Source organism: Diadema antillarum, unplaced genomic scaffold (assembly GCF_040938485.1).
Source record: "Diadema antillarum isolate AM-2024a unplaced genomic scaffold, OU_Dant_1.0 scf00000150, whole genome shotgun sequence".
NCBI lineage: Eukaryota > Metazoa > Echinodermata > Echinoidea > Diadematoida > Diadematidae > Diadema > Diadema antillarum.
The window spans coordinates 149,938-172,321 of record NW_027271039.1 but is presented as its reverse complement, the minus strand read 5'-3'; the positions used below and the strand labels follow the sequence as shown (position 1 = coordinate 172,321).

Below are 22,384 nucleotides of genomic sequence, written 5' to 3'. Positions count from 1 at the left end.
CCGCAACTTCCCCTCAACAGAAACTGAATTATATAAACTCATGAAATTCTACATATTAGAGCAGGATTCGAACCTACGACCTCCTGATCATCGGACAGGCGTCATTTCCACTAGACCATCGAGCATTCGCCCGACACTGTACAATTCAAACTCATGAAATTCGTCCATCGAGATGCCTTCACCGCAGACGACCGACAAATTGCCCTACATAAATAAGTACTGAATTCATCAGTGTTTTAGTAGTAGCCATGATAAAAAAAAAAATCACAGGCGTACATGCATCATCCGCGCAATTGTGACTCCATTTACCGTGCAGTTTTGGATCCATACGGTTTGCTCCAGTGCACGGTCGCTTTAAGCCCCTTTTACACTTTCACGGATCACATCACGGATGACCACGGATCGACGGTCAGGGATCATCCGTACTGTTTCCGGCATGACCGTGTTGACTCCGTGAAGTCATCCGGCATTATCCTTGATCATCCGGCATGTCCGCGGCAAAAATTAAGCTTGCTTAATTTTTCATCCCGGACATCACGGATGAAAATCAATACGAGCTCTTCCTTGTTGGAGCCGTGTACTCCGTGTTGCATCCGTATTCCTTCCTTGAAGGCACCGGCTACTCCGTGTTGCCTCCGTGAAGACATCGGGATGTGAAGACATCGGGATGTGAATATTGGAATCGGCTCCAGTCGGGATGAGAAATTCGTGTTTGCTCACATCTTCCCCCATCAGTACAGCCACCAACTCCTCTTACTGTTAGTAGGCCTATACATTGTAGTGGTCGCATGAGAAGCTTCAGTGACCCACACACATGTTCCTGCTTTTTTTTTTTTGTCTTTTGATTTGTTTTATTTCGTGTTGCTTTGTTTATGTTATGTATTATACTATATTATATTCAAAAGAGATTTTGCAACAAGAAGATATGCCTTTATGTTGTTGACAAGCAGAGGCGTATGTAGGCTGCTGTAGATTTTCTGGTGTGCTTGTTACATGTACACTGTACTTAGCTCTGGAAGCATATCGCCCTAAAATGATAAAGTATCAAAAGCAAAAGCAAACCATGTCATGTGTTAACTTTTTTGGGATATCCGTGTGAAGACCGTGAAGGGACCCAGTAACATCCGTGCCAGAGACTCCAACTCTCCCGTTTTCGACGGGAGATCTCCCGCCGAAAACCCATTTTTTCAAAATCTCCCGTTCTCCCGCTTGAGATTTAATTTCTCCCGCCCGTAGTGGCTCTTTGTCTCCCGTTGGAAAGGATTTCTTACTTATTTCTATCGTATGTTGAAAAAATAAGCCTTAGATAGCACCAGAGAGCATCTAGAACCCTAGGAACTTCGTGCTTCGCACACATCAACTTTGAGTCTCCCGTTTGCTAGGGGTTTCAGGCGGGAGAATCTCCAGATCAGATGGTGCTTTGGGTTGGAGTCTCTGCCGTGCTCTTCCTTGATATCAGTGTTAGCTCCGTATCGTTTCTGCTGTGGTCCGAGTTCATTCCTTGAATGTCCGTATACATCGTACTTGTCCTTATAGCTTCCGTACTTGTCCGTGTAGACACCCAGTTGAGATCGTATTCACACCGGCATTGAGAGGCAAATCGATATTTTGCATGCCGGAACACCACGGATGACGATCCGTGGTCATCCGTGAAGCAATCCGTGAAAGTGTAAAAGGGGCTTAAAAGCCCCTTTTACACTTTCACGGATCACATCACGGATGACCACGGATCGACGGTCAGGGATCATCCGTACTGTTTCCGGCATGACCGTGTTGACTCCGTGAAGTCATCCGGCATTATCCTTGATCATCCGGCATGTCCGCGGCAAAAATTAAGCTTGCTTAATTTTTCATCCCGGACATCACGGATGAAAATCAATACGAGCTCTTCCTTGTTGGAGCCGTGTACTCCGTGTTGCATCCGTATTCCTTCCTTGAAGGCACCGGCTACTCCGTGTTGCCTCCGTGAAGACATCGGGATGTGAATATTGGAATCGGCTCCAGTCGGGATGAGAAATTCGTGTTTGCTCACATCTTCCCCCATCAGTACAGCCACCAACTCCTCTTACTGTTAGTAGGCCTATACATTGTAGTGGTCGCATGAGAAGCTTCAGTGACCCACACACATGTTCCTGCTTTTTTTTTTGTCTTTTGATTTGTTTTATTTCGTGTTGCTTTGTTTATGTTATGTATTATACTATATTATATTCAAAAGAGATTTTGCAACAAGAAGATATGCCTTTATGTTGTTGACAAGCAGAGGCGTATGTAGGCTGCTGTAGATTTTCTGGTGTGCTTGTTACATGTACACTGTACTTAGCTCTGGAAGCATATCGCCTTAAAATGATAAAGTATCAAAAGCAAAAGCAAACCATGTCATGTGTTAACTTTTTTGGGATATCCGTGTGAAGACCGTGAAGGGACCCAGTAACATCCGTGCTCTTCCTTGATTTCAGTGTTAGCTCCGTATCGTTTCTGCTGTGGTCCGAGTTCATTCCTTGAATGTCCGTATACATCGTACTTGTCCTTATAGCTTCCGTACTTGTCCGTGTAGACACCCAGTTGAGATCGTATTCACACCGGCATTGAGAGGCAAATCGATATTTTGCATGCCGGAACACCACGGATGACGATCCGTGGTCATCCGTGAAGCAATCCGTGAAAGTGTAAAAGGGGCTTTAGAGCCCGGCACACCAAACGTGTAAAACGCTTGTATTGGCGGTGTGTGTATGCAACAGCGCGCTAGAGTAAAACGCTCAGTGAGAACTCTCGCGATCTCAGATTCTCTCTTGTTTCTAAATTGATAAAACATATAATGAAAAGGATCTAATTTAGGCGTTAAATAAAACACTTTTTTTCATTCGAGGAATGGACAGAATATTTCGTTCGATGAACGATGAAATTACTGATCATGGATCATTTTCATCTTTGAATATTCTGTCCACTGCACTCATAAACATTCATTATTGTATAATACGTGTATTTTTCAGTGAATGACGGAATTAAAACAGTGTATTATGTTACCCCTCCTCATTCCCATTTTTAACTCTGTTGAAGGCATTTTCATTGGCCAGTACAGTGATGCCTGCTGCTGCCCCAAAAGTTCGTTCACACAAACATCAAAACACAAACACAAACAGACACACGTGCGCACACAGGCACACGTATACACACAGATGAACAAACTAGTACCATTATACAACCGCCACACATTCACAGTTTCAACATAATCATCACACAGACACACACACACACACACACACACACAGTTGTGCGCAAACGCATACACAAGTCACATAATACGCACCTACAAATTAACCATACACAGCAAAAACCATGTAGCCCCACCCCGCACATACGCATAACTTCCCAGTCATACCCACCCCACCCCAGCACAACACCGGAGCAACCACCCCAACCACACAATTCATTGTGCATGGCCGACGACAATTTGTGCAACTACGTTTCATTTGGCCAGTACAAACTGTCGCGTTAGAGGTCAAAATTTGGGAACTGCACAAGCAGCACAAATTGTCGTCAGACGGCCGACGACAACTTGTGCAGCTACGTTTCTTTTTGCCAGTACAAATTGTCGCGTTAGAGGTCAAAATACAAGCAGCACAAATTGTCGTCAGACGACAATTTATGCAGGGGCGACAATTTGTGCCGAAACAAACGTGTATGAGCACGTGTTTAAAGAGTTGAGAGCGGCGTTGATTTCAAAATAGTGTGGGTGTGTCTATTTCAGCGGTGAGGCGGGCTAGGAGAGAGAGACCGAGAAAAAAGGCATACGAAGGGACGAGGGAGGCACCCTCCTTAAATGTTAACTGTCTTAGTTATTTTTCCCCATTGCATTCATATTCTTCCAACAGTCTTACCTTCAACTTCCATATCACTATTCGTTGTCCCAGAACAAGTTTGGCGTACTTTATGCATGAGAGAATAATTTCGACAAGCCGTAAATAATTTCTCAATCGTTAATTGATTCTAGCACAAACGAACTGCCACATGCACACCCCAAATACAAACGTATTTATAAACTTTGAGAGCACAGACCTCCGCCAAGCATGCAGCTTATTTCCACCACTGATCTTGTTTTTCCGTAGAGATATCATACATACACAGGGCATCGGTACTGAAAGTCGCCCGATTTCCCAATACAGAAGCCTTTGTTACGTCTTAAGCAAGGTTCCCACTTAGCCGAGTTGGAGTCCCGAGTTGTGCCGAGCTGCGCGAGCTTGAACTCGCGTGAACTAGCGTGAACTCGCGTGAGATTTGTCAGTTTTGATGAGCTGCGCATGAGTGATCTACGAGGCAACATCGACTTTACTACGGTAGCGTTACGAGTGATCCGAGCGTTATGCGAGTCACACCGATCTTGGGGCGAGATGTGATGACCTGTGTACGACTTAAATCGAGCTTTCATCGAGTTATAAAGAGCTTGTTATGAGCCCGTTACGAGCCCGTTACGAGGCCGTTATGAGTTCGCGCAATCCCTGTGACATGTGAATATTTCCATATCAATAGTTCAGTTCAATGCACTTTGAATAAGCGAACACAAAACTCATTGTAAGTCACAGAACTCGATCTAAACTCGCGCTTAGCTCGAGGGCAACTCCCCCTTACACATACTGGTAGTAGGTTCGTAGTGCTCGTATTGCACTCTTCAAAACTCGAGCAGAACTCGCGTATATACTTGAAGGTGGCGAGTTATACGAAGAGTTCATCGTGAGCTTCGTCCGAGTATTGAGAGTTTGTTCAGTTCAGTTCAGTTTTTATTTCTGCATTTCAAAATCAATACAAATCAACAAATCAACAAAATACATAGTCATTTACAGAGCTAATATTCGTAACGTTTGAATCATACATACATCTTCGTTTTTCAAGAACGAATATCATATATAAAAGGAAGCAGTAGGAAATGATAAAAATGAAATGCAGGGGACCATCATCATAAGCTAAGCTTGACGAGGAAGATGGCCCCAGGTAAAGAGATACATAAAGAAAATCTTGCCACTCACTGAGTGGGGGGTAATTGTGCGAAGGGCACAATAAAGAGATACATAGAAAAATCTTGCCACTCACTGAGTGGGAAGTAATTGTGCGAAGGACGTGCGGTGCAGTGCGGTGTGCATTGTGTTGGGATGAATTTTGGTTTGTACCTTGAGTGTTATTTTGTGTATCAGTGTGATGAGGTGAATGTTACTTCAGTTATGGCCGTGAACTCATTGTTTAGGGTGTTTGTTAACCAGGTGGTATGAATATTTATGTGTCAGATGTATACTGGATTATGAGGGTGTTTTTTAATTCTTGTTTGAAAATGTTCAACGACGTACATTGTTTTAAATTAGGTGGTAAAGAATTCCAAATATCTGGTCCATTATGTTTTAATGATTTTTGAGCTAAAATGATTCTGGGGTTTTCGAGATGGTAATCGGACGACTGACGTGTTGGATATGAATGAACGGTGGAATTTGGAGTGAAAAAGCCATAAAAAATTTTTTGAAGACAATTAAATGTATATTTATACATAAAAACAGCAGTTTGAAAGGTGTGAAGATCCTCAATTTTCAATGTTTTCAGCTGACGAAATAGGGGATTGGATGGGGATAAGTAACGGGAATTGGTAATTAAACGTACAGCACGTCTTTGGAGGGTAAGAATTGGATTAATTTTAGTTGAACCACAGTTTCCCCAAACAATATTGCAGTATGTGATATGTGGTAAGATCAATGCATTATATAGAATAGCCAGGGAATTTTGAGAAATGAAGTTTTTCAGTCGATATAAAATTCCTACAGTTCTTGAGACGGACGTGTGGATATTATGAATGTGATCATTCCAACTTAAACTCGAGTCAATTGTGATTCCTAAAAATGTAATAGATCTTACTTCAGTTAAGGATAATCCATCAATATTAATGTCATAACTGCTGTTAATGTTCTGTGAAGCAGTAGGTTTGAAACGTATAAAATTTGTTTTAGAAACATTAAGGGATAATTTATTACATATAAACCATTGGGAGACTTTGTCTATTTCCGTGTTCAGAGTATTAAACAGTGTTTCGAGGTTCTCATGGGAGTAAAAAATATTAGTGTCATCCGCAAAAAGTATAAATTTGAGAGTTTTTGATGTATTTATTATATCATTGATATATGCAAGGAACAGTAGGGGGCCAAGAATTGATCCCTGGGGAACACCACATACAATATTAGAATTCGGAGACTTAGATGACTTAAATAGTACATATTGCTTTCTGTTGGATAAATAATCAATACTCCAAGAAAGTGCTAAACCACGAACCATATCTTTTTAATTTGTAAATTAATATATTATGATCTATGATATCAAAAGCCTTTGACAAATCCATGAAAATTCCTATAAAGTGTTTTTCATATGCAAGAGATTCAGTAATCTTATCTAACAATTGAATTGTAGCTAAATCGGTGGAATGGCCCTTTCTAAATCCAAACTGATTAGGTATAAGTAGGTCATTTACATTTAAAAAAAATGTACAGGCGTTTATGAATAATTTTTTCCAAAATTTTAGAAATACTAGGTAATAACGATATTGATCTATAATTTGTTAAAAGAGAAGGGTTGTCTTTTCTTTTGAAAATTGGAACTACTTTCGCAATTTTTAATGTGTTTGGGCATATTCCAGAAGACAGTGAAAGATTGAAAATGTAGGATAAAGGTGTGGTTATTTGTTTGATGATTTTCTTCAGTATATAAACACTTATTTCATCATAGCCACTGGATCTTCTTGGCTTTAATTTGTTGACAATCTCCAGTATTTCTTCCTCATCTGTTGGGGTAAAGAAAAGGGATTTGTCGCAGTTTGGTGGAAGAAATTCAGTAAAGTTTAAATGAACATGTTTGGTTTTTTTTATTTTTGAAGCTAATTGGGGGCCAATATTTACAAAGTATGAGTTAAAAGCATCAGATATTTCATCAGGGTTTGTGAGTTCTTTGTTGTCATTATAAAAAACGGACGATGTTTCCTTATTATTTTTACCTGTTATTTCATATATAGTTTTCCATAAGCCATTTACGTTACCCTTTTGATTATCAAACTTATCAGAATAATACATTTTACGAGAAATACAAATCAAGTTACTAAGTATATTTCTATATTTTGTGTAATCAGTAAAATGCTTTATATTGTGGGTAGTAATCGCCAGTTTATACAATTTATTACGGGTTTTTATTGAATTGATGATTCCCTTTGTAATCCAGGGAAGTTTGTTCTTTCTACGTGTTTTTTTTTTCTTAACTAAAGGAATGTTTTTTTCGATAATAATATAAAAGTTTATCTTGGAAAATGTCATAAGCTTTATCGGCGTTATTTTGGAGATACACTTCTTGCCATTCTTCCTTCACTAAATCAGAATTAAGTAATTCAATATTCTCGTCTGATTCTTTTCTGTACATTATTGGCCTGGGTTTCGAAATACTTTTGACGTTTTCAGAATAACGAAGAATAATAAATATCGGTAAATGATCAGATATATCATAATATTAAATACCATTAATACATCTATTTACAGAGAAGTTATTAGAAAAAATATTATCCAACAAGGTTTTAGATGTTTGGGATATTCTTCTTGAGTTATCAATATGGGAATGGAAAGCATATGAAAAAAAGAGTGGTTTTTAATTTTACCGCTAAAGTATCTATTTTCGTCATGTCAATATTATAGTCGCCCATAATATAAATTTCCTTATTTTCTTGTGTAATTGTGTTAAGGCATTCATCAAAATTTTCTAAAAACGTTTCAGTTTTATGATTTGGTGGCCTGTATATAACACCAATTATCTTATTTTTCATGTTATCATTGATTATTTCCACAAACAGGCTTTCACAACCTTCAATATCAATATCAGTTCTTATTTTTACACGCAATTCGTTATATATATATATATATATATATATATAGGGCTACCCCTCCCCCTCTACCTCTCTTACGATCAGAGCGAAATATTTTATATCTATCAAGGCTAAACAAATTTGAAGACGTGTGCCCTAGCCAAGTTTCAGTTATACCGATTGCGGAAAAGGGAAAATTTTGTAAAGAAAGAAGAAGTAGTTCAAATGAATCAAAATTTTTGTTTAAGCTTCTAGCATTCCAGTGGAATAAGCTAAAATCTTTAATGGGGTTATAATTAATGTCATCATTCCTATTTGTGGAATTACTACGGGAATTATTAACATAACTTGCAATGGAATCAAGTGAAGATTTGAACATATTATTGAAATCCGAAATAGTGTAGTATTTACTGTGATTACTTATGATACCCTGGTCAGTATGAACGTTGTTATGAGCCATTATGAGGATTTGGTTCTGGGGCCATGTATATTTGCGTAGTACGTTCCAATGTCTGTGAGTGAATGTAAATGTGAGTGTGTGCATGTGTGGGGGTGTGCAGTGCATGTGAGTTGACAATAACAATAATGATACTGATACATCTTTACGTTATACAATAAAACAAATGTTACATCATATAGTCTCGCTAAATCTATGTCTACAAAAGTAAATGGAATCCTCCTACACTTATCGTTGGTGAAGTAAATTCGTATGCGTAATATGAAATAACAATGATTATAAAAAAAGACAAGGCGCTTATGTGGTAATAACAGAAATATATTTACTCCAATGATTTAACTTATCTTGTTACAAATACATCTATGAGAGCTTATTAACTATATACTTATAAGTATATATACTCAACGGTTATAATATGAATATGAATCTGTCAATTCAAATCATAAAATCAACTTAAGACTTAACTTAAGACTTAACTCTTCACGACCGGACAGTAAGGCAAGGCACTTGACTATTAGAATCTGTTCTGAATCGTCAGCACATAAATTTACCGATTTGATGGCGATGATACAATAAGAAAATAATGATGAGAGCCATAATGATGTAACGTGATAGAGAGATTTTGTGTCATCTCGATCCTTTTGTAACTTGAGACTCAACTTAAGGGGTAAAAGACGTAGAGTTTTACAGTGTATGATACATATATGTGTATTCGTGGGCATAAATCTATTTGAAGACACATTTCATATGGGGGATATAATATAAACTCTTCTTTAAATTGGGAGAATATAATCGTTAATTATTATGCTCAATCATTGTTCTGCTTGAGGAAACATATACATATCACGCATAAACAATTTGGGTAATAACATTTTAAAAAATCTTCATTGTGGAAATATTAAGGTATATCATATAATTATATTTGATAAATGTTTTGGTGCAATCAATATTGTGATTATGGTGACTTATTAGGAAAACTATAAAAAAATATGGACATTCTAGATTGGCTAAACCGAAAGAATACAACTGACCGATTCGTGAGTGTACTCAAATCCTAGGCGTACCTTTCACACAAAGGTTGTTCCTGACACATATGGCACAAATTTAACAAGAAGTGAATGCCTGCAAACTGGGGCGCCGATTTTAAATTTGGTTTGTCCGCCTAATGAACAGCTCGTAAATACATACTTAGCCTAATAAAAGAAATACTCAGACATTTGTGTACACTGTAGAAGCGGTGTTGCAATACAAAGACAATGTTTTGAGTGCAGGTTGTCAAGCAGGGTGTACTCATCAAACGAAAGGGAAGAAACTTGAAAGAGGAATGCACATTTTAAGGAAAATTCTTATGCCAAACAAACAAAAACAAAAACCAAAAAAAAAGAGGTTCGCAAGTCTACCTTACAAGAGGACAAAGAGAACATTCTTGAATCAGCAATCGATCAATTATCGTCAATAACATCAGCTGTTTGCTTATCATTCATGGGGTTTTGAGAATTGATTATAAACTGGTATGTTGTTTAATTGTGTGAAGCGGAAATAGTTATAATATTTTGCTGATCAACGATGCTTTCGGGAAGAAATTAGGTTTAAGAAAATCCGGATGCGACGCAACTGATGTCAATGACAATATCAATGTTGAAAGGTAAGTGTAATCCAATATAAACGTAAACTTTAGTAGAAAGTCTGCCCGTTCATGCAGCGGCGTCGGCAGGGGTTAGCATACGAACGAGGTGTTCTAACAGTTAAGGTAAAAAAATTGATTGGTTGTTTTACAGAATCATGCTGACAAGCCCCTTCGAACGTCTATGCATGAAGGAGGAATGTACATCTGGAGGAAAATTCTTGTGTCAAACTACAATGAAAAGGTTCACAAGTTTACAAGAGTGCAAACGGAACATTCTTAAGTGATTTATAACTGTGCACGGACACTGTCTAGACAAAAATTAAGAATTCATTCTGTATACATTATCTACTGGTAGTTTAGGAAAATCCAGACCAATTGAATTTGTCCCGATCGTCAAAAAATCAGCCGTTTGTTTATCTTATTCGAGATTTTTAGAATCTGATTTAAGTGTAAGCTGGTATGTTGTTTAATTTGTCAGAAGCGGAAATAAATGATACTCTGCTGATCAATAATGTTCTATGGGGAAGAAGTTCAGTTAAAAACCCCCCCAAAAAAACCAAAAAAAAAAAAAACAAACCAAGATGCGGCCAACTGATGTCATTGTCAATATCAAGGTTGAAAGGTAAGTGCAGTTTAGGTATAATGAGATATGCACGTAAATAGAAAGTCTCTCCGTTAATGCAGCGGCGCCGGCAGGGCCCGGCATTCGAACGAAAGGGTCATAACAAGATTAAAAAAAAATCTCAGTTGCTACAGGAGGTGAACCCCTCCCTGGTTGCTATTACTGAGTCATGCTGCTTAACCCCTGCCAACGACTGTGCACTAACGGAGAGAAACTTTGTGACAAAGCTCATGCATTCTAAGTTGTAATATGACAATCATGACAATAATAAAATTATATTTCATTAAATCCAAATGGAATGATGTGGTGGGCGTAAATCCACGAAGACCTAGAAAGAGAAAAGAAATGTGTTAATTTTGGTTTTGCCCCTTTGTCTTGGTTTTGTCCCTTTGTTACGAGTAGTACGAGTATATTACGAGTTTAAAAGAGTTCAGCACAAGTTACTTCGAATTAGGGAAAATTTTGAACATGTTCAAAAAATTTTGAACCACTCGGGAGTTCACGAGGAGTTTTGCAGATTGACTACGAGTTACGCGAGTTGTCGCGAGTTATCCCTAGTTACATGAAGAGCTTTACGCGAGTTAGCCGAGTTCCCCTTTGAGGCAACTCGCCACAACTCGCCAAAGCTCGGCACTGTAACTCGGCTAAGTGGGAACCCTGCTTTAAACCAAAGACGCTTAACTAACAAGACACGAAAGTGCGCGCTAATCCTGTACAAAACAAATGGACAGCGCGCGGTCCTCATGCGTATTACGCACGTCACCTGAGACGCGCTGTCTTGACACTTGATAAACAACAGCAGCGGCTTCAGGGACAGCGCGTCTCAGGTGATGGGCGTCTTTGCCTGAGACGCGCTGTCTTTGAAGATGTTGTTGTTTATCAAACGTCTTTCATTGTGAGATCATGTTGTTGCCAAATTTTTACCTCCACGAAATAATCCTTATTACTTTAAAATCCCGTTCTTCAAAATAATACCCGTAATCGAAAAAATGCTACGACTATAATTTTTAAATCTTTTTAAGATAATAAAAAAACCACTGTCTTTGGAAATGAATGATGTTCCTAGGTGTACTGAGTTTGTACTTACCTCTCTTTTGTATCGTCATGTAGGGTAGCCATTTTGTGTCCATTGTTATCGCGCGCCTTCGTATCTTGTTATCTCTACTATCTTTGCTTTAAAGTGAAAACTAAGTTTCGGTAAGTGCTTGAGAACCCGTCTAGCACCATTTCATTTTTACTTGCAATATATCGAAAGAGTCCACTAAGAAACTTACCTGGCTGACGCGGTTTGCCGGAATGATGAATCGGTTTGGAGTATTTTGAGAAAAATAATAATAGTAGGAAAACCGACTTTTATTCCTGAAGGCTCAGACTAACTCGGTCTCGGGAAAAATTCGACCCTACTTCAGACAATTCACACGCAGTAAGTGATCGCCAAATTCTACTGGCCACTGCATAATACCAAATGAGGCCTAACTGAATGGACAGGAAAGTGCGTGCTAACGTATTAAAATCCTGTACAAAACAAAACAAAAATGACAGCGCGCGGTCCTCAGTTGCTGAGACGCGCGGTCTTTGGAGTTTTTGTTGTTGTTTATCAAGCGCCTTTGATTGTTTTAGAGGCGCTTGATCGGCGCACACTAATTTTGCATGCGCGCAAAAGAGGTTTTTGATGCGCGCGTTGTAACAACTCGGACCATTACTGCGAGTAGCCAGAACACGAAGCGCTAGTTTATACAGGCAGCTCCCATAGGACAACACTGTACAATCAGAGGGACAACCATTACAACTCATCCCGCCGTCCAAAGCGAAGCCGAGTTATCCTCGAGTCCGAGTTTAGCCTGACCCCGTTCGGGTAAGTACTGAGACTGAACCTTTTTGCTTAATATTTCGCATTTTCGTCGTTACCCATCGAATATCTTGTAATAACATCGTTATCCTGCACATTTCCTAAGCATACGTTCACATTTGGGAGCGAAATTTGACAACTTTTGCAGGCGTACCAAAACTTTGTTTGGGCTTTAAACCCTCAGCTGAACGCAGGCCAACCTCAAATACGCGCAGCCTGAATTCCTAAGTTCATTGACCCTACCTGCTAAAATATCAAAAATCCTTCATAAATTCCCCCCAAATTCTCGGATTATTACCAAAAGTTAATCGTTTGTTACTTGTGTCATTCTCAACCTTTCCTGCAAGTTTCATCAAAATCCGTTAAATACGTTTTGAATTTAAATTTCGCACATAGAGAAACTCACGAACCAACCAACCAACCAACAAACAAACCAACGGTAACGAAAACATAACCTCCTCCCTTGGCGGAGGTAACAAATACCAAGAAACACTCAAACAAATCTTCATGATGCATATAAACTTTCTCAACACACATCCTTCCATAACACGCAATAGCACACACACACACACACACACACACACGCGCGCGCGCGCGCGCGCACAAACGGACACTCAATTATCATGTGCGCGCGCGCATACATACTTCTTTGAAACCTCACCGTGACTTTTTACATGGCTTGTTTGCATGGATGTAGCCATGTAAGTTATGTGTTGATATTTCAATGACTATGCCAAGAATCGTAATATCCCCTCAAAATGTGATTCGAGGACGGGCGATAATTTGTGCCGTCAGGCCTCACCTGCACAAAATTGTAGCAAAATTGTCGCGAGACTTCCGGATTGCTAGCCTGGTGCTTTACCAACTTTAGCTACAGAAAGCCCTAGTTCAGTGTTCGTCCCAGAAACTCTAAATTCTCAATGCTCGAATGGTCAGAAGCTGTCATTGTCTTTGTGTGTGACACACACGTACATACTTGAACCTGGCTTAAACCCGAAGGATAATTCAACTTGGGGATAAATGCGAGAGATCACAGAAGTGATGCAGCTTTTTGAGTATATTACATACTCCCAGTGGAATCCCATTTTCTTTGCTCAATTCTCCACTAATAAATAATATCAATTTTTGATCAGTTTTTCTGTTTGCGTTTATTAACTTTTTACTCTCATACTGGATTCATGTGATTTAAACATACTAATCAAAAATAAAGCAGTGTCTCACAATTTCAATTTAAACTTTTTCTTCCATTATTGTAATTAGCAGCAGTGTTGTTACACTTGCAATACAAATCCAACGAACGCCATTGGATGCGAGGACTCAAACAAGAGACCCGCGGGTTTTTATCTGAGAATAAGACTAAAACATGAGAGCATTGCTAACTTTTTGTTTTTTGTTTTGTTTTGTTTTTTTTTTTTTTGGGGGGGGGGGGGTGGGTGGGTATACAGCTCTTATAGGGATTCTAGCGAGGCGTGGTGGGTATTTGCATAGTCAATGCATGGAACTGGTAAAAATACATGCCAAGTGCATTGCATTAAAAAAAAAATCACTAATTCTATGCAGTTGTAAAAAAATGAATAATGATAATAAGGATCAAAAAATAAATAAATGGAAGAAGAAATGTTCCCCGTGCAACTAATATGAGTAACCGTGAAAGTGAACTAAATAGTGCAATGATTAGTCAGAAAATTTCAAATTTTAAGCAACATTCCTTAATTTAGGGGTTTTGTCTGTCTCTCTTCATCTCGAGCACTGTGCTTCTCAGGGGGCCCCCAGGTGGGGAATTAATGGTGCCCATTTTTGCAAATTGTATCACTGAATGGATAATACCTGTAAAGTTTGGAAAGAGTTTTGACTATGCATTTACAAAAATAAGATACTAATATACAATAAGGGCCTCAATTTGGAACCCTGGACATCCGAAGGGGGTACCATTGATCCACCATGAACAAAATTGAAACTGCAGTCGTCATTTTTCTTGCTCATAGCATTAACTTAGCTCTATCACCCCTGGTTCTACAGAAGAAAATTAGATTCCTAAATTGGGGAGGGGGGGGGGGGGGGTCGGACCCCTTGGGTACAAGGGGAAAATGACGCTCAATCGCATACATTGAGATCCTATCTGCTAGGAATGCTTCCTGCTGAGTTTGATGCAAAATTTGTCATGGGCTTTCAATGAGAATATGAAAATGAAAGGAGTTTTTCGTACAACGCACGCCGGACGATGAGTGATCGCAATAGCTTACTTAAACTTTCGGATGAGGTGAGCTAGAGAGGTAGCATAGGTCAACCCGTTCAGTTCTAAATAGTGTTTTATATTTTTGAAAGAACAATTCTTTTTCTGAGTTATGAGTTTTGGCTCATTGATCAAAAAGTGTAAGGTTCTATAATTGTTTTGCAGATTTGTTAAACACATGTTTTTCGTTTGTTTCAGACAGGTGCAATCAAGCACACCTAAGAAACCCCTCTACATTACATACAAAACATTTTACACACTAATTTTCTCCTTACCAAGAAAATAAATACAAATCAATGTCTCGCGACCTTTTTTTTTTTTGGTGATTTTGTTTAAGGCGGGTCACAATTTATTAATTCAATTAAATGTCTTACATTTTTAGTATTGGATGCGTCCACGAGGTCGGCTACACCTTTGGAACACCCCCACTGAAATCTCTATAGTATAGCATAGGGCCAACGTGTTGTGGAACTATTCTCGTTTGGACTTACCTGACAGTTTGAAGCATTTGCGCTGATGATCTCGTAAAATGTATTGTCCAACTGCAAGTTGCGTATTTTAAGGTCGACTTTGTGTAGTACACTACTGGAACACATACCCTCTGCCAAGTCAGATGACAGAGTTCTTCCACAGTCCACATTATCGACAGTTAGCGACTTCTAATGTGAACGAACATCGATACATAGATCTGAAAATCAGTTAACCAGAGTAGACTGATGTTGGATTGTCGAGTTTGTAAAGATAAACAATAAGGAAATGAACTTGACTGCTTCATAATTAGGTTGATTCTTATATAAATTGCAGGTAATACAAAACAAACAGGATGACATCTGATTTCGATACATGGCATCTTCAGAAATATCATTATTAAGCTTGAATATAGATATGCGATAAGTAGCAGCTGGACAGTGTAATTTTTTAGTAGGTCAGTCTGATTTCATTTTTTATTTCTCTCCCAACAATAATAGCATTGTTTGTCTCTAGAAAATGTCGATTCACAAAATGCCCAACATTTCTACTTTAGTAGCAAGATATTTAAAATAATGATAAAATAACAACTTTGAATCAGCTCCAATTCCATTCTTTTAAACGAGTGTATTATGATAGGGAAGCCCTAATCGTTTTCAACCATTAGAAACTAATATCTTACTGAATATGACACTTCTCCAGGTATTTGTATTGAGAAGCTTTCATATCGAATCCGCTATATTTCAAAACGTCTGTGAATAGAAAGAAAATAGAACGCACTCTCTCGACAAGAATCCCAATTCAAATTGATATTCGAGGTGTTTTACTCACCGCTCGGTTAGAGTGCACAACGAACACAATTCCTGACTTCGTGTGCTCGGACATATTCCCTGATAGCGTGTATTCTGTCCATTTCTTCTCCAATCCTCTACACGCATCTTCAAAATGACATTCAAATGCAACATCCACGCAGAAATTCTGGTCAGCACATTTTGATAAGCCGGTGATGATATCAATACCGACTTCCTTTTCTGAAGATGTGGCGAAGTAGAGGACGTATCGGAACTCTTCGTATCGACTGAGAAGCTTCTCTTTCACCTTGTCGTACCTGGTGCGATCATTGGCGAATAAATTAGCGATACATGCGCCTGCAACGAAATCTTGAAATAATCTATGGGTAAACGAAACCTTTGACTCAAGGAAAGATGAGATGTTGGCATCGTGTCGACGCCTCCTACGCATGGTGGCTTCCTCTATAGTCAAAACTCCGACTTTGACGCATATTTCCATGGCTTCATCACAATTCTTGAAATGCTCTTTAGGAAATGAAAGCTTCTTTCCTAATAAACCATCCATTGCTATTTCCCTTATGACTTGGATTGCTGTACCAGCTTCCTTTACATAAAACATAGGGTTATCTTCTTGTAGGTTATCACAAAATTTTGATGCATAGTGTTCTTTAAGAAAAGAGATCATTTCTCCGACAATTTGAGAAAAAGTTTGCATATTTTGAATAGCTTTCTGTCTTTCTTCATTGGATTCTTCCCACATGAGACAAAGCATTGCGCAGTATATGGGAAAAGGGGACATGTGTCCACGAATGGCATCATTCTCTTCCATAAAACTGACCAAGTTATCTCCATGATCCTTATTCTGTTTGATTCGAAAATATTTTTTGATATAAGTAGGTATATTCTCCTTGCTAAATCCTTCAATGCTGATAAAAGTGTAAGCTCTAGCAATACTCCGGTCAGAGGTAAATTTCCCTGTTCTCCATGGTCTGGACGTTACAATCGCCTTACATGACTCATATTGCTCTAATCTTAGAATTCGAATAACCTCACTGTTGCTCCCTTCTTCCATTTCCTCGCTGAACTCGTCGAAACCATCCAGCACAAGGAAAATTTTACTAAGGTGTGTTGAAATGTAGTGGTCTATCTGGCTTGTTGTTGCTTCATTTGACTGAGAGAGATATGCGTCCATAATGCCACCAATAGTTTTGGAAACAGTGACATGTCGGAGAGGAATCACGATTAACAGGTCCAGATTTTGAAGAATTTTCCCGTCACACCAGTCCAAGGCAATTTTTGCACAAAGTGTTGTTTTACCAACTCCTCCTTCACCTTGAATCAGAAGGCGCTTTGAAAGATCTCCTCTATCTTTAGTGGTGAAAAGATCCGCGTACGTTATTGCTGTTTTACGCATGCCATTTTCGTTTACCAGACTCACATTTGTGTAAATGTCATCCAACGTAGCAGATTTCATAAAGTCAAGTGGATCCACTGAGACCTTGCGATATGTCTGGCGATAATACACCTTCAAGTCATTTTTACATTGCTGCACCTGCTCCTCAGTAAGAAACAAATGGCTAGGTGATCCTTGGAAGTGAAGAAAAGGAATAATGAAAAATTATCAGTAATGAAATATTCTCGTGAGCCTGCATCATAAAACCACTAACAAAGTTGACAGACATGAATTTTAGTTAACAGCAAATTCTGTAAGAGCAGACTCTAAGCTTTAATATGATGTGTGTATCCATTGTCACTGGACTGTCCTATACAATGGAAAGAAAGACCACACCCTGAAAAAGAGAATACTGGAAAGAGATAACGGGAAATTCTGGGTATATTCAAGTGCTTTATCTCACCAAGCTGTGCTATGTGTAACAACACACACACACACACACACACACACACATACACAAATAAAATGAATAAAATAGGTCATTTTTAAAGATAAAACAAAATTGTTAAATAAGTCACAGTTATGGGCGTAGATGCTCTAAATGAGAGAGAAAAAAGCGAATGTGATGATGGACACGAGGCCTTCTTGTGGGCGAAGAGGAGAGTGAGTTGGTGGCGGAGTTATTATTTTCCGTGCATGATACGATTATACCAAACTTGGCAAGAATCACTAATCACTAAGATGAGGGTACGAAGTTCTTTACTTGTTTCAGATACCTCCTCCGCATGTGTGTGTACGTGTGTGTGTGTGTGTGTTGGGGGGGGGGTGGGGCGGCAACGAAGATGTTGAACAGCTCACAGTTCTTCTTTTCAAGATATACAACTAGTATAAGCAAGTTATATTCCTCTTAGAAAATAATAATTATATATATATATATATATATATATATATATATATATATATATATAGAGAGAGAGAGAGAGAGAGAGAGAGAGAGAGAGGTAACAGTCACCCCATTTCGGCAGTAAAGAAGATATCGCGTTCAGTCCCCACTGCACTTTCCAAGGGGACCAAAGCACTAATTGTAGACAAAATTTTCTACTTATCTGCAAATCAGATAAATGCTCTTGTGGTATTATGAACAAACTGTTTTGCCTGTATACGATGAAATTTCTCATACCTATCATTAATCCTTCGTCCTCATTACGCTGTCTTTGGTGTTGTCTGAAGCAGGGGATGCAGCCACAAACTGTAATTCAAGACATCATAAAACGAATTTAAAGAATAACGATTTTATACCGGCATATAGTTTTAAACTTATTTATATTATTAATGCTTACGTTACTGCAATCTAAACACTATTTACGTAAATCATTGTCGCCAATTCACATTTACCTGCCAATAGTTGTTATTTATTAGTAACTATCACGTACTGTACCCGGCAAAAGCTGCTAAGTATTCAAGAATAAACTATCGCAATGATACAATAACATATTGTATATTAATTTTCTGAAATATGCAATGGATAAACTATGAAACTATAATACAAGACCGGTTGATAATTATGTACTAAATACTACAAAAATATTTCTTAAAGGAAAGCTTAAATTCAGTCGTCAAAGCGTACTTGTTTTGATGAGTCTTTATTCACTGTAGATCGATCGTTATAAAAAAAAATTCTTACCTTTTCTTAGGATTTGTGACTGGTACTTTTGCAGAAGCATTCCAGCAAGGAGAAATAGGACTACTACAGCAACAGACGCAAACATGGCTAGCCCAATGGTTTGACCCAACTTATTGCGTTTTCCTGAAATATGAAGTCGAGAGCACTGAAACATATTACTGAAATAAAGATGTACTGAACAGGTAGGGTACAAAAGCTGTCCTTCATTCTGGTGCTAGTTAAAAATGTCAGAGGATGTTTTTTACTTCCACCAGTAGGTGAAGCCTATACGGTCGGCGGAGGTTATGTTTTCGGTTTCGTATGTTTTGTACTTTTCTTTATCCGTCTGTCTGTGTTTAAGAAATAAATCAAGAACGGATCGACGGATTTTCACCATACTTGTAGGGTGCGTTAATCATGAGGTAAGAGAGAATCCACAGATTTGATGTCATGAGGTCAAAGGTCATAGGGGTCATAAAGAATAGCAGAGACTGGTAATATTGACGTCATTTGACGTCTTGTTTAGGTCACGTTATACGTCTTTTTACGTCATATATTTACGTCTTATTGATATCAGTTGTCACCAGAACAATACGTCGTCATTCGCTACGTCTTTTAAACATCATAATCATTACGTCTATTTTTACGTCATATTTTTACGTCTTTTTAAGGTCAAATTTCGACGTCCTTTTTAACGTATTTTTTTTTGAAAACACGTCATATGTCTACGTCTTTTTGACGACAGTTTGAATCAGCACAATATGTTAAATGAATAACTTATATTTTGACATGTCTGTAACGTCTTTCTGTCACATTCCTATGAACAAAAAAAAAAATCTACTGGTAAGTGCCACGTCATATTTACAACTTATTTCCTATCGTACCCCTTAACTAGATGTAGGTTTCGTAGCCAAGATTACAGATGTTGTTAAACATCGAATGAAGTGATGTATTTTACTCTTCCAGTTCATATAAGAATTTTACCATAAAATAAGCTGGTAAATATGCCAGTTTTGACCAATACCGTGCTTAGAGTCCAACTGGTATGAATTTGCCCAGTTTGGTCTGTTTAATTGCTCCAAGGAGTCAACTACTATTTGTGACCCTGCACCTCAAAACAAACAAAAAGTCGCCAGACATGAATTTTTAGTTAAGACCATATTCTGAAAGAGCAGACTTTAAGCTTTAAAATGATGTATAACTCAAATCAAATGGACTCTCCTAACCAATCTAAATATTGGAAAGAAAGCACAAACTCAGGAAAAGTGTGAACTGAGAAAAGAGGCTCTGAAGTACAGTGCCTATTCAAGCGCTTAATCTTTACCAAACCGTGCTGGCTGTGCGATGAATGGGACAAAAAACAGGAAGTAAACCACCAGAGTAACAACAATGAAGGGATTATTAGATTAAAGTGAAATTAAGCATGCCTCATTAACACATTCTGTCCATAATTAGTGCCAACTTTCAAAGCTGTAGCACAATCCTTTCAAAAGTTATTAGAGTTAAAAGTGAAGAGTGTGGACAAGGTTTTTCAAAAATGAAAAAGGGATTCTAAAGACACACCTAATCACACTATTCTATCAAAAATATTCGAGATAAACTGCTAAAAAACACACCTTCCTGCCCGTTTTATGATCCCAAATTTTAGCATAATGTAAAAGAAGACCCGCTCTTTCAGAAAATATGAAAAAGTCAAGTTCGGCTAGGTTGACCCATTTCACTTATTTTCAGTCCTCACGCAAAATCAGTGTGTGCGACTTTATGTTCGTTTTGAGGTGCACGGTCACATTTGTGTGCCAGTCCGTTACGCTGTTTTCAAGTCGAATCAACTAGTCAATATCTCATTTCTGTCCAGACGATTCCAATCGATATCAATTATCATTTCTTGATTATAGAAATGACGTGAAAACATGCCATAAATGGTCTTAACGTTGTTCAAGAAGTTTGTTGAGTAACTTACGAAAAACTTCCGTCATATTATGGTCATGAGTGTAATGAGAAAAAAAAAATGGTTGTATAAAGACATCATATGTGACTGTGCACCTCAAAACGAACATAAAGTCGCACACACTGATTTTGCGTGAGGACTGAAAATAAGTGGAATGGGTCAACCTAGCCGAACTTGACTTTTTCATATTTTCTGAAAGAGCGGGTCTTCATTTACATTATGCTATAATTTGGTATCATAAAACGGGCAGGAAAGTGTGTTTGTTTAGCTGTTAATCTCAAACATTTTTGGTAGAATAGTGTGATTAGGTGTGTCTTTGGAATCCCTTTTGCATTTCTGAAAAACCTTGTCCACACTCTTCACTTTTAACTCTAATAACTTTTGAAAGGATAGTATTACTGCTTTGAAAGTTGGCATTAATTATGGACAGAATGTGCTAATGAGGCATGCTTAATTTAAGTTTAATCTGATAATCCCTTCATTGTTGTTACTCTGGTGGTTTACATCCTGTTTTTTGTCCCATTCATCGCACAGCCACCACGGTTTGGTAAAGATTAAGCGCTTGAATAGACACTGTACTTCAGAGCCTCTTTTCTCAGTTCCCACTTTTGTGCTTTCTTTCCAATATTTAGATAGGTTAGGAGAGTCCATTTGATTATTGAGTTATATATCATTTTAAAGCTTAAAGTCTGCTCTTTCAGAATATGGTCTTAACTAAAAATTCATGTCTGGCGACTTTTTGTTAGTTTTGAGGTGCAGGGTCACATATTGACGTCTTTAAGACGTCATCAGTCTGCTACCGAGGAGGTAACTGAAGAGTTTGTACGCAAAAAAACCGATAAGTCCATTTTTGAAGATTTTGAAGTACGGTCTCTGTCATAAAGTACAAAATAATACCTTTTGAATGATATATTGGTCACTACATATAAAGGGACATTTTTGAAGTTATTGTCAAGAGAAGCAAAAATTTTCTTATTATTCTCTTTATTTTCCTTGACCTTTAATCGCAAATATCTCCATTTGGCAAATATGGACTTATCGGTTTTTGCTAACAAACTCTTTAACTACTTAATACGTCGCAAAAACTGACGTAAAACGTACGCCATAGATACGTCGCTAAATGACTATAAATACGAAAAAAAAAAACATGTCGTGAATTTTACGTAATAAAAACATTGCTAATATGCATGATAAACACTTAAAAAAAAAAAAACCTGACTGATAAAAAGTCACAAAACTCACGCGAAATTCACGTCATAAATACATCGCTAATATGTGATAAATAAGTCGCAAAACTGATATGAAATTTATGTCATAGATACGCTGAAATGATGTAATAAATACGTCACAAGGTATTGATATGACGTGTGACCGTTTTTCACCAGTTGCGATCAATTTAAGACGTCATAATGACGTCAGTCTGCTATCAGGGTAAGAACTCAAACACGGATGATCACATTTAC

General features: G+C 38.1%; 1 protein-coding gene across 3 annotated transcripts in view; it reads right to left on the bottom strand.

Annotated features, from left to right (window-relative positions):
- Positions 1-22,384, bottom strand: part of LOC139721801 (uncharacterized) — a 185,128-nt gene that overhangs the window by 14,592 nt on the left and 148,152 nt on the right. For all 3 annotated transcript variants that reach the window (XM_071633125.1, XM_071633124.1, XM_071633123.1), the window contains 4 exons: positions 18,995-19,117; positions 18,491-18,559; positions 15,958-17,504; positions 15,150-15,317 (listed from right to left, as the gene is read on the bottom strand). In XM_071633125.1, the coding sequence (XP_071489226.1) occupies positions 15,150-15,317; positions 15,958-17,504; positions 18,491-18,559; positions 18,995-19,117 (1,907 nt within the window). The remainder of the gene's footprint in view (positions 1-15,149; positions 15,318-15,957; positions 17,505-18,490; positions 18,560-18,994; positions 19,118-22,384) is intronic.